The sequence below is a fragment of the Danio rerio genome, chromosome 5 (genome assembly GCF_049306965.1).
Source record: "Danio rerio strain Tuebingen ecotype United States chromosome 5, GRCz12tu, whole genome shotgun sequence".
In the NCBI taxonomy this organism is placed as follows: domain Eukaryota; kingdom Metazoa; phylum Chordata; class Actinopteri; order Cypriniformes; family Danionidae; genus Danio; species Danio rerio.
The window spans coordinates 71504985-71518847 of record NC_133180.1 but is presented as its reverse complement, the minus strand read 5'-3'; the positions used below and the strand labels follow the sequence as shown (position 1 = coordinate 71518847).

Below are 13863 nucleotides of genomic sequence, written 5' to 3'. Positions count from 1 at the left end.
ACGCGCCTAAGCCCGAAACTGAAATCGAGACGTGACTTTTTTGGGACCGTTTAATATGGATTATTAAATCATTCTTTCTGTTCAGTGAAAGCAAACTGCCCTAGTTTATTAAATACACAAACCCCTCACTGCACCACAGCTGCGCACCTTCAGCAAACCTCATCATTCCTGCAGCACGAGGGCTTTATGAGCATCAAAATTGGCGGATCTGTTCGGCGAAATATTTGAAAGCGCGTCACTGCATATCAAACGACTTAAACAATATAACCAAAAAAATGTCCACTGTGGTAAGCGAGAGCGCTTCTTACTGAACAGCGCAGGGTCGATGACGTAAGCATGCCCAGGCCCGAATGTAATGCGAGTGCTGGCTATCGTGGGAGACGGGAGGGGGACAAGTGTGCTTTGGCCCAGTTAAGGCAACTGTACATAGTGTGAGTACGGCCTTATACTTCTGCATCGAGTGCACGACAATGGTCTGGCACAGCCTTCACATGGCCACATATGCTTCTGCGACACTGACACACACCTCTTAAAAAGTGTGACTACACATTGAGATAACAAGTAGTGCAAGCTCTGTAATGTAATGTGTATTTATATAGTGCATTTATTGTGTATGGCAATACACCCAAAGCGCTTCACAATCATGAGAGGGGGTCTCTCCACACCACCACCAGTGTGCAGCATCCACTTGGATGATGCGTTGGCAGCCACAAGACAACAGTGCCAGTGCGCTCACCACAAACACACACCAATTAAACACACCTGACACACAGCTAATCAAGCTTTTTCTAGGTGTACTGGAAACTTCCAGGCAGGTGTGTTAGAGGAAGTTGGAGCTAAACCATGCAGGACACCGGCCCTTCAGGACCAAGTTTAGACACCCCTGGCCTACACCCTGATGACTCTATGTGAAAGAGAAAGAATTGGCGAACTTAGTAATTTGTACAGGACTTTGAACATCTCTGTGCATCTCCTATGGAGGAGCAGAACACTCCCAGATTTCATCTACAATAACTTTATTTGTGCTCTGAAGATGAACGAAGGTCTCAGGGGATTGGAGCAACATGTGGGTGAGTAATAAATAATTTCCTTTTTAGGTAAGAATTTGTCACTATAAAATCTCTTACACAATGTCATTGAGCTCCAGAATGGTGTCCGGCGGAGGGTTTATCAGCACATATGACAACGTGTTCTGATTGTCATTCATTTCATCTGCAACAAAAACAAATGCACAGCGTCACTGTCGTACTTAACCCGTAGCAGCTCTTATTAATTAAAAAACATTTATGTACAAGGTTGTGAGAAGTTATCTGTATCATTTAACTCTGTCCCTAATATACATCATGAAACTATGCTGTAGACTGAGTCAGAAAAGCCAAACAAATAAAAAAAAACTAAAACATTATATGAAATCAAAAGATATGGTAGGCAGTTGTTGTGTAACACCACGGTGTTACGGTTCTGTGGCCTGGGTTTCTAAGGCTTTGTTGCGTTTTACCTGCTTGTAAATGATTGAGGAGTGTGAACCTTTTGCAGGTCTGGGAATAAGGGACTCAAGACTGGGACAAAGTGCATCTGCTTCTCCAAACCCACCTGTTTGAGCCACTTATAGCGCCAGGCCAGGTAAAAGAGAGAGAAGGGCTAACCGTTACTGACAGGGCATGGCTGCATTTACGGAACGCCCATGCAACCGCAAGCGCTCCCCATGCGCGGACGCATGCAGACAAGGTCCGCATCCACCCACGCATTCAATCCATCCATCCATCCGTTTACTGCATCAAACTCACAGCTGACCCCATGAAGGTGCTCGTTTGCCATGCCAACACACAGCCCAAAGTCAGCAAACAGCGAGACTGACACACACACGCACGCACACACAAATATATATATATAAGCATGCTAAGAGGTCTGTCACGCCCACCAAGCCAAGGCTCGACCAATCAGAGTGAAGCAAAAAGCATTAGTAGTGTGTGATTGGGAGGAGTCGATAGCTCAATGCTAATTGGCATTACTTCTTTGGACAGACATTTAAAATATGGACCAATCACTCGCCTTTTTTTGATCATCTTGTTTAATCCTGCCCATTTTTGCAGCACAGTACAACAGAAGTTCGCATGCTCAAACTCTAGCGTGACCGCGGCATCACCTGTAGGTGTCAAACAAGCTTGAATAACTCAATTGATTTGTTCAGTTAGCGTTAAAGCTAAAGTGTGCAGAGCGGTGGTCCTCCAGGATTTGAGTTTGACACTTATGTCGTGAAACTAAGACCCTGTCCATACGTACATGGGTATTTTTATAAACTGGGTTTTCTGTCAACATGAAAATGCACTTATGCACGATAAGGGCACGCCGAACCAACAAGTGGTCATAACGACACTTATGCTGGGTTCATCAAATGCGGAATTAAGTATTTGCAAGAGTAAATTGCATACAAATCAATGAAAACGTGGTGAGGTGGAATATCGGCACACAGGCGAATGTCACGAAATTTGTGATGCGTTAGCACCAAACTTTTGGAATTTGCCTTATTCGTGTCTTCAAATTTGGTGAGACGGATTGCCGCCCTGCGGTTAAACAACATGAAATTTGTGATGCGTTTGCACCAAACGTTTTGAAATTTGCCTCATTTGGGTCTTCTGTGTTTTTGGTGGGGCAGATTACCGTCCCGTAGTCAAATGACAAAAAATATGTGATGAGTTTGCCACGAACGTTCAGAATTTGCCTCATTTGCGTCTTTGCGTTTGGTGAGGCTGATTACTGTTCCACGATCGAACAACAAGAAATATGTGGTGAGTTTGCTGTGAACGTTCGGAATTTGCTTCATTTGCGTCTTCTACATTTGGTAAGGACAAACTCCAAATGTTCGCCCCAAACACATGACTTATTTCTTGTTGTTCACCCGCAGGATCAAATTAAATAAAATATGTAATAGGTTTGCTGCAAATATTCGAAATTTGCTTTATTTGCGTCTTTGCGTTTGGTGAGGCGAATTACCGTCCAGCGATCTAACAACGAGAAATATGTGATGAGTTTGCTGTGAACATTCGGAATTTGCCTCATTTTCATCTTCTGTGTTTGATAAAATGGATTATTGTCCCACAGTCAAACAACAAGAAATGTGTGATGCGTTTGCCACGAATGTTCAGAATTTGCCTCATTTGCGTCTTTGCGTTTGGTGAGGCTGATTACTGTCCCGCGATCGAACAAGAAATATGTGGTGAGTTTGCCGTGAACGTTCGGTATTTGGCTCATTTGCGTCTTCTGCATTTAGTAAGCTGGATTACAGTCCCGTGGTCGAACAACAAGAAATTTGTGATGCGTTTGCTGTGAATGTTCAGAATTTGCCTCATTTGAATCTTTGCTTTTGGTGAGGCGGATTACTGTCCATTGGTTGAACAACAAGAATTGTCTGAAGAAAATATCCGTTTGCCGCGAATGTTCGGAATTTACCTTATTTATGTCTTTGTATTTGGTAAGGCGGATTACCATCCTGCGATCGAACGACACAAAATATGTGATGCATTTGTTGTGAACATTTGGGATTTGCCTCATTTGCATCTCCTGAGTTTGGTGAGGTAGATTACCATCCCATGGTTGAACAACACAAAATATGCGATGTGTTTGCGGCGAGGGTTTGGAATTTGCCTCATTTGTATCTTCTGTATTTGGTAAGGTGGATTACTAACCAATGGTTGAACGACACAAAATATGCAATGCGTTTGTGGCGAACATTCGGAATTTGGCTCATTTGGATCTTCTGTGTTTGGCGAGGCGGATTACTGTCCTGTGGTCAAATGACATAAAATATGTGATGAGTTTGCCGCAAACATTCAGAATTTCCTTCATTTGCATCTTCTGCATTTGTTAAGGAAAAATTCCAAATGTTAGTGGCAAACGCATCACATATTTCAAGAGTTCACACTTAGCTCATGACTTACGAAAGCTCATCTGACATGCTGTCCCGGGAGAGAGCCCTGAGCTCTCAAGGCATTCCTCGAGTCCAGGGCTCCCTCCTTTTGTGGGGTGAGGGGAGATTGAGCTCAGGGCGATCTCAAAACTCCCCCGCAGCTAAGGCCAAGGTGAACTTCCTGAGACGACTAGTAAAAGAGACTTGTTTTGGTGGTCTATAATGCAGAGCAATTTTTAGGCTTTGGGAGAGAACTGAAACCCCCGGGGGGGAAACGTGCCAGCACCACGCAGAGATACCATAAGCTCAAGTAGGGAGCTAGAGCTATTGAAATTCCTGCTGGTTGCTGGGCCGCCTAGCCTCCTATTTTGGTTAAAGGTGGAAGAAGGGGGAGGAGGGATTCTTCAAGACGAAGTGAAAAAGGAGGAGATATATATAGGAACTAGGGATCCTTGATTGGAGGATCGTGATTAGCTAAAATGAGCCAGCTGGTTTAATCATGAGCACATACTCCTCTCGTAATTAGTCTAATAAATTAAACTTCACTTCTTGTTGTTCAACCGCACGATCATATGTCATAAAATCTGTAATAGGTTTGCCGCAAACATTTGGAATTTGCTTCATTTGCATCTATGCGTTTGGTGAGGTGGATTACTATTCTGTGGTATTCTAGAGTTTTGGAAAATCTTCTCCCTGGCCTGAGTTTTCAGAAATATTGGTTTCAGTCACCTGACACTGTCTTTTAGTGTGGACAAACAGCAAAACTGCAAAGAAAAGGTGTGGTTTTTGAAAAATACCTGTGTTCATGTGGACAGGGCCTAAATATACTGATAAGTGTACGCCTAAATGCCTGCACTAAGTGGGCCCTTCCAACAAACACGGAATGCTTTCTACTCCACTCTGTCCAAACATCCTGGAATCAAAAGCCCTCAGTCGTCATGTCTTAAGTCAATGCTCATATGCCAGCGAGTACCTGCAGTACCCTCTGTCATGTAAGTACCCTCTTCAGTTCGTTCCAGAGGAGAAAAAGACAACTACATCACCAATTTAACTATAGAATCAGACGTCAGCATTTCAGAAACAGGTCAGCACTGCTGTCAAAAAAGCATTGTTTTTCAGAAGCAAAATATTATGAGGGATTTAGCTGATTTGGGGTGGGGGGGAGGCAGTGTGTGGAAAATCTGCAAATATAGTATGTTATGTATACCTACACATACGCCTATGCAAAATGTATTCAGAAATGCATAGTTGCACTAATATTTATCATTTTATGTAGACTTATACAAAACAAAATGTGGTTGCGCTTTATTTTTGTGGTCCCATTAAGACTTTCTATTGATTCTATAAGTAAGTTTGCAAGTCAACTAACTCATATTACACTGTAAAAAATCCATTGTTATCATTAACACACCTTGATTTCTGCTCCTACAACCAGACACTGCAGTTTAAAGTGACTTTTAATGACATTTTTAGTAGTTTGAAGCAATTTATAGTACTGTACAATTAAAGAATAAGTATTTGCAGCTTAATACATTACTTCAAACTACTAAAAATAATCAATAAAAGTCACAATGTTTAATATTTCAGAATGTAAAAGCTGTCGTAGCTTGTCGATTCGAAAAAAAAAAAAAACGTGAATTATGAGCTATGGGCTCATAATATAGTAGACTTGGTGTACTTACTATGCTTTTTCAAGTATTACCTTACATGCAATATGTACAATAGCTGTTCATTAATGGAAAAGGACTGCAAAATGTTTGTGATCAAAATACCCGACAAATAAATTTATTGACTCCTGAAAGAAAAAACAATTCTAAACGGTCGGATTTTCCTGTTTCTGTAGCGAAAATGCATGAACTTCCACTTAGACTTATCCTCAATCGAATCGTTGGAAATAATCGTTTATATTGTCAAACCTCAATAAACTCCAGCGTTTTCATCCCCAGTCACTAAAATGCCTGCTGACATATTAAAATATTAGCAGATTTTACAACACAATCTCACGGCAATTTGTAACTTTTTAAGTTAGTCTCTAATGAATTTTTACGATCTCATATGTACAATTTCGTATTGGGGTTGGGTGCCACGCCTCCATTTTAAAACCGTACATTTTCGTAAAACTGAATTCAAATACGAATTAACCACTAAACTGACAAAACGTAACATAGTTACGTTTCCTCATGAGATCAGGCTGGATATTCTGCAGACAGTACACTAATACTGATACGACTAAGCCACTGATACGCTAATACGACTGCTATTTGCAAAGTTACTTATAGTCAACAATATTAATACTACTGTCTGAAGGAGACCACCAAAATAAAATGTTGCCTAAAAATGCTCTTTTGCATTTATGTATAATATCAGTATGAAATAAAGTTAAATGACGACTAAATAAACAGTAGTGACAAAAAGCAAAACAATTTTATTTTACAATAGTGACGTTCTAGCTGTGTATTATTTAAAAAAGTAGATCTACAATATTAATTTGACATAACTATTCAGAAATTTAAATGTGATCATCATACAGAAATACTACATTAGAACAGTGTTTTCCAACCCTGTTCCTGGAGGCACACCAACAGTACATATTAACCCATTAACTTCAGGTTTTGGAGTCTCTTCTTAAGGCTGATTTATACTTCTGCGTCAAGTGCACGAGTATGGTCCGGCGCAGCCTTCGCATAGCCCTCGTCGTGGCTGATGCCGATGCGCACCTCTCAAAAAAAATGTAACTACAAGCTCTTTGATTGGTCAGCTTGGTTGCGGTGACGAAGTGTGGGCGGTGCTGTGAGCTGCGAGCCCGATAGACCGAGTGTTTACAATTGTCGAGTCCTGTGAAGGAGCTCCAGATGGAAACTTTTGTTTTGTGTTTACCTTATGATTAAAGTTGTTGCACGTCCGTTGGTTCCCACCTCTGAATGAGCTACTTGGTAGCATTCAGAAAAACAAAACACCCACAAAGAAACTCGTCACAGAGAAACATAAAAACCTACTGGCCGCTAGGGTAAGAATATCACGGTTTTGCGATTTCACGGTATTGTGATTACTGCTCTAAAACAAGTTCTTTTTAAAAGTCTGGGTAAAAAAAACAATCCTATTGAACATGATAAATATATATATTTTAATATTTAAACATGTCAACCTAACTAATTTGAATAATTCATTGACTTCTGCAGTCTTTACTAGTTTCGAAAAACGATTTCTTTTCAACATGAAAACGCATCATTGGATATCTTTCTTTTCTTTGGATATAATGTAAAGCCACTGCACTGTTCAGCACTACAGCATGTTGGATGTTAGTTTATAAGAGATTTGTTTTTCAGATATTTCCTGAATCATGGACTGACCAGTAGCTTGTAATGTGGAGGGTCTTATTCTAATGTTGCCCTAAAAAACTCAATAAAATAGTTGTAAAAAATAATAACTTATAAATACCTTAGGAACGGTATAACAGAAAATTTAAACGGTTTTAAAACCTTGACTTTTTAGAACCGCGGTATACCTTCAAACCGGTTATCGCCCCATGCCTTCTGGCTGCTAGCATTTCGAAAGTGTTATTGCAGAGCAACACAAACAGCACGCAGTATAAATGCATGGTTACACACAAATCAGGCACTGTTGGTCATGCAGATCACTCGACGCAGGAGTATAAATCAGCTTTTTTGTTCTGATAGGTTGATTCAGGTGTGTTTGATTAGGGAGGGGTTGAAAATATGGACTCTTGGTGTGCCTTCAGGAACAGGGTTGGGAAACACTGGATTAGAACGCTGCAACTGACCAATCAGATTCCAGCAGTCCTTCGAGCTATGCAATAACGACCTATACATAAATGCAAATCTGAATATAATGACATCAGTTGGCTTTACAGATGAGCACGAGGGCCGTGTTTGTAAATCCTGCTCGTTTTGTCCAGCGTCATTATAATGTCCAGCAGTTTCCTGCGGTCTGTTTTTAATGAGATAAGAGGAAGACTCGTGGGACGCTACATGATGAGGTCATCTGGAAAGAAAAACAGACTGCAGACTTTTGACCTTTTCATGTAGATTCGGGAAAAACAAAACAAATGCCAGGAAAGGAAGAATCAGGAACATTTTCATATCAGACTACTGCAAATTCTTAAAGACATCGAGAAATAAAGGGCCACAAAGCATTTTCTTTTGACTTCCAGCACTTATCATATTAAATACAGACCGCTAATGCTGGTCTCATTAACGACACTGAACAAATTGAGCAGCTTCTGTTTGCATCCATCTCCAGAACATCAGGCTTCATTCAGCTCATTAATCCTGATCTACTACAGCAGTGATGTTGGGTGGATTTACCTTGCAAATATCCCAGATTTACTCGGTTCATCACATCGCTTGCGGTTAAATTAGCTACGTCCTCTACAGCGTGCAGGGAAAAGGCCACAGTAGAAAGAAAGATCAGAGACAAGAAAAAGGTCAAGCAGAAGAGAAAGAAGCACATCTTGGAGAGAAAGATTAAGAGAAAATCACCAAGCAAAAAACACATTCTCACAATATGGGGTAGTTACGTGACTTTATAAGATTTCAACTTTTTAAGGTTGAAAGGTCTACAAAAAACCCACAACTTTTCATATTAGTTACAAATTTTGTGTGCAAAATGTTAATCTTTCCTGAAATGTGTCATTTCTGCGTACAATTGAATAAGAAACAGATTCCACATGAACCAATTACACACTTCACCTTCAGCTTTCAGCAGTATTTCTCATGGTTGACTAGTGGAAAGTCAGAGAATGATTTTTTTGCAGTATGGAAGATAGAAAGTGAGTAAAGATGCCAGAAAGGTGAATGTAGAACACAAGACAACGCAGAGCACACAAAACAGAAGTGGATGATGAGCTCTATCCTTAAAAAATACTGTATGTAAATTCCTAATGACGCTATACCAGGGGTCAACAACATGGTGTCCACGGGCACCAGGTAGCCCACGAGGATTACATGAGTTGCCCACAGGCCTGTTCTAAAAATAGCTCACCATTGCACCACATACCAGTAAGCTGAATCTAGTATTTTTTGAAGCTATTCTTTTTGAATCACACCTGCATTGGTGTAAAATTTGTTAATGACATTAAGGTATATAAATAAAAAAAAAAAACTATTTCAGACAAATAAAGTGTTGCATATTGATATTTCTGTTTTTTACCTTGTTAAATCATTGTTGAGAACCACCACCATTAACATGATCAGTGTCTTCACATAGATGAATATCATTAATCATTAATAATAACAACATATGATTAAAAGTAAATTGAGAAAAATTGTTATTTAAGAAGTGTGTATCTAACTGGTAGCCCTTCACAATAATTGGTACACAAGAAGTAGCTCTCAGTTTCAAAAAGGTTGGTGACCCCTGCGCTATACAAACCACCTGCAATAATACAGGAAACATCTTGTCTAAGAAACTTAATTGATAAACAGTGAGGTCCAACATTTTAAGGCTATTTTTGAAATCTGTGAAAATATACAAAGATTATGTTTGCTAGCTCACATTTAAACAATTAATCTGTGCAAGTTAATCCACTTGAAGAAAAATGTTTATTTTGGTAATCTTTAATCAAAGTCTGATCATTTGCCTCTATGTTTGGGGTGGCGGTTCTTCTGTTGACATCAGTTTGACAACTTCAGCCACAATATTCTTAATCACACACCCCTCTGACCGTTAAGTGGGTATTACAGATGTGCAAAATGGGGTCTAAAATGTTGAGCCCACTTCTACCACTTCCAAACGGTCAATAAAGCAACCCCTCCACCTATAGAGTGGAGGAACTATGACGTCACCTTGTAGGCTAATAGGCTGCTAGAATAAAACTGGTTCCCTTGATAAAATGGATTTTCTACATCGGTTTTTCGAAGATTGCGAATAATAAGCTCTGTGTTCAAACACTGTTCATTACACTTGCACGTTTTGTCCAGCCCGGATAATCCTCACACAAAAATACAACTTCGAGCACTTTTGGATCCTAAATGCAAACGCAAAAATTAAAAAGCTAACATTAGGCTATAAACGAACTACAGTAACCTCGGGGCGCTCGTCTGTGACATCAGCACCACCCTGCTACAGACAACTTTTCAGGCTTATTTTTGGAAATATGCTCAATGACAAAGAGTTAATCTCTCTGTTTATTATATTATAATCCACGGTATATATTATAAACAAATAAATACGCAAATACACATAGATCTACGCCCCTTCTGGATAGTTTTTAAGTGGGAAATACATCTGTTTTACTTTACGGTTGTTGTAAAAGTGTGATGTAACTGATGTGTTTTATGTCGTAGAATAAAACGTGAAAGTATCTTGAGTTTGTGTTAGCACAAACCTTATTTAAGGTATTTTACTGAAATCTCATTGAAAAAACCCATTGACTTTGGGTCGAGGGAACCAGAACTGCTAAAATGCTAGCTTGCTTCTGGGTTTTTGCATTCAAATTGACGTCATAGTTCCTCCACTCTACACTTGGCTTACTCCAGAGCAAACATGAAGAGTGTCACTAATAGGGTTTGTGTAGCTCTTGCTGACCTCCGTTACACTCGTTCCACGCCAAACCTCACTTTCATCTGGATCACGACAACAGTTTAACACTACTCCTACTGTCCCAACGTCAAGTGGGATTAAAACATTTGTGGAGGGCTGGCACTAACAAAGATGCTGATTACTGCAGCTTTTAGTGTCAGCCAGTAGAGGCCATTGGATGGCAGAGAAACGAGATTTAAGTACACAGCTCTTTATTAGTTGACATCCATTAAACTCACCCCATAAACACCACTCACATCAGGGTCACGGCACCAATTAAACATCACCAGTAGTTCTTACCCAGCTCTAACAAGAAGCTTGAGATTTCAATCTCAGGCATCAGTCACTGGTGTGCATTTTGAGGGAAGGGGGGACTCTGTACACGATTTAACCTTTTACCCTGCTCAAAGTGTGTTAAAATGTGTGGGAGGCAGGTGCGCTAACAAGAGCCCTTAAGACCGCAGTCACTGCAACAGTCAGCTTTTTATCATTGTCCTCTGCATCCTTGTAAAAAAATATTTAACAAAATCTACATTGTACGCATAAAGCACTGTAGAAACGAAGACAACTTTACTAGCTAGCCTTCATTGGAACTCACCTAAACTTCATTTCCATCCGGGTCACGGCACCACTTTAATCCCTCCAGATCTACTCACTTCATTCTGAGCAGGATTTCAACCAGCGTGGAAGACAGGCACATAAACTAGACACTAACAGCCTCTAGCATCAGCCACTAGTGCCCATTTTGAGGGCAGAGAAGTGAGGTTTGCTTCCTCACTCACATCCGGGTCACGGCACCAATATATGCAGTGAGATTTTATTAGGTGTGGGAGGCAGGAGTACTAACGAGTGCTTAAGACCACAGACTCTATAATCAGTCACTAGTGTGTCTATTGAGGGACGGAAGTGACATGCACAGCTTATACATCCTAGCTAACATGTTGCACAATAGTACTTTCACTAGTGATTTAGGACCATTGGACCACACGGCAGGTAGTGAAATAAGTACAATGTGGCATGTAGACAAATGACCATTAAAGTATGCGTGAACCAGAAGTTGCTGGTATGTTTTTATTTTAGTATGTTGATGTACTTCAAACTGAAACTGAAGATTGATTAGGGGTTGGGGATTTCGTATGCACATCCTTCTCTCATAGAATACTAACAGTCATTCATTCATTTTCTTTTTGGCTTAGTCCTTTTATTATTCCGGGGTCACCACAGCGGAATGAACCACCAACTTATCCAGCACGTTTTTACACAGCGGATGCCCTTCTAGCCGCAACCCATCTCTGGGAAACATCCACACACTCATTTACACCCATACACTGTGGACAATTTAGCCAACCCAATTCACCTGTACCGCATGTCTTTGGACTGTGAGGAAAAACCGGAGCATCCGGAGGAAACCCACGCGAACACAGGGAGATCATGCAAACTCCACACAGAAACGCCAACTGACCCAGTCGAGGGTCAAACCACAGACTTTCTAGCTGTGAGACGACAGCACTACCTACTGCGCCACTGCGTCGCCTACTAACAGTCATGGTTAAGAATATTTTGGCTCAAGTTGTCAACCTGACATCAGCAGAGAAGGACCGCCATTACAAACACAGAGGCAAATGCTCAGGCTTTGATCGAAGATTACCAAAACAAACTTATTTTCAGTGGATTGACTTGCACGGATTACTTATTCACCTTAAGAACAACAATCTTCTTCTTCTTCTTCTTCTTCTTTGGCCTTAGTCCCGTATGGTTGCGGGGTCAGCTCTTTGGAACAGGCCATTTTAGACATGTCCATATGATAACGTCTTTTTTTTTGTTTTGTTTAGACATTCTGGCCGGCCTGTCGTCTGGGCCTGTCACCCTCATACACTCATACACTACGGACAATTTAGCCTACCCAATTCACCTGTACCCCATGTCTTTGGACTGTCGGGGAAACCGGAGCACCCGGAGTAAACCCACGCGAACGCAGGGAGAACATGCAAACTCCACACGGAAACGCCAACTGAGTCGAGGCTTGAACCAGCGACCCAGCGGCCTTCTTGCTGTGAGGCAACAGCACTACCTACTGCGCCACTGCTTCGCCCCAGAAAATAAACATTCAAACTTTAGATATATCTATATTTCTTTTGTCTTGAGATCTCTGATGAGGGATGTTTCAGAAAAAAAATAATGATTGATGTAGGTGACACATTATGTGGGTTACTAAGAGAAACACTGTGAAAACATGTCAAGGACACTAAAAATAACAATTGTCGTAGGCACAAATGGAAATACTCACTTGGCCTTGTGGAACTCACCGTATCCCACAGTGGGCAGGCCTAAATGCTTCATGCGGTTCTTCACCAGCTCTGACAGCTCCTGCCTCTCGGAGCGCCGGTACAGGTTCAGGCGCTGTTGATTGATGCGTTCAGCTCGACTGGGAGGTTTGGTGTTTTTTCTGCTTAGGCGTCTCGCCCACTGCATGCTTTTCTTGCGCAGGAGCGGATGCTCTGATTGGTCGCTCCCTGTGGAGTTCCTATGGGCAGTTTTCTCTTTCCAGGATTCCCTGTGGTCCCGCTGGTCCTCGCAATCCTCCACAGACACCTGGCCACAGGTTTAAACAGGTTAACAGTGGATTGCTGATGTTTTCATTGAGCGTGTTGATGGAAACCTAGTAGCGTTGCACAATCAAATTGTCTTTTGAGAGCTAAAGTGGAAGCAGTGTGCCAATTCGGTTGACTTTTTTTTTTTTACTTTGTTTGGCTTAATCGAGCACCTGCCTGCACATACTGAGGTCTTTTTTTCACTGAGTGTGTTTACATTGATGTTCTACATTTAGATGGACATCAGTAATCAAATTATTTGCCTAAATCTAATTAAGATTAAGGCGTTTACATGAGTTGCTTTTCGAATGTTCCTTTTTCATGATCCCGTTTTACATGTTATAGCACATCACGTCATTGCGTCAGCACGCTATCCACATTTCCACTCATGTTTCATGTCATTTCGGGTGTTTCATTTTTAGTTGGTCGACTGTAACTGCAGTTTGGCACTTTCACCTTCACCATTCAGGAACATTTCATGCATGCCCCCCATGACAAACGAAATATTGGATGCAACTTTGAACTGCTGGAAGAGTTATGTTTTAATGGAAGTTCATACCGCATGCTGAATGGAAAAAAAAAAAAAATCTCTGCATTTCACGATGCAGGTGTCTGTGGTCTGCAATGACTCGGTAGGTGCAAAGAGTGTCAAACAGCCATGTGTGTGTGGGCTATCCTGTCGCAAAACATGGTGAAAAGCCCTACATGACAGTAATAGTTCGATTAAGGTGTTTACATGTCTGTAAGGCACTTCAATAATGTGACTAAGGCCCAACCCCAATTCTATTTTTGTACCCCTTCCCCTTGGCCCTTACAACCGAGGGT

General features: G+C 41.0%; 1 protein-coding gene across 16 annotated transcripts in view; it reads right to left on the bottom strand.

Annotated features, from left to right (window-relative positions):
- The window catches only part of kcnt1b (potassium sodium-activated channel subfamily T member 1b), a 180926-nt gene that overhangs the window by 3941 nt on the left and 163122 nt on the right, over nt 1-13863 (bottom strand). For 12 of the 16 annotated variants that reach the window (XM_073951599.1, XM_073951602.1, XM_073951598.1 and 9 more), the window contains 3 exons: nt 12754-13039; nt 8233-8295; nt 1128-1212 (listed from right to left, as the gene is read on the bottom strand). In XM_073951599.1, the coding sequence (XP_073807700.1) occupies nt 1128-1212; nt 8233-8295; nt 12754-13039 (434 nt within the window). Of the gene's footprint in view, nt 1-1127; nt 1213-1593; nt 1854-8232; nt 8296-12753; nt 13040-13863 lie in introns of all 16 variants that reach the window. The other 4 variants (XM_073951605.1, XM_073951611.1, XM_073951612.1 and 1 more) reach the window with 2 other exon arrangements.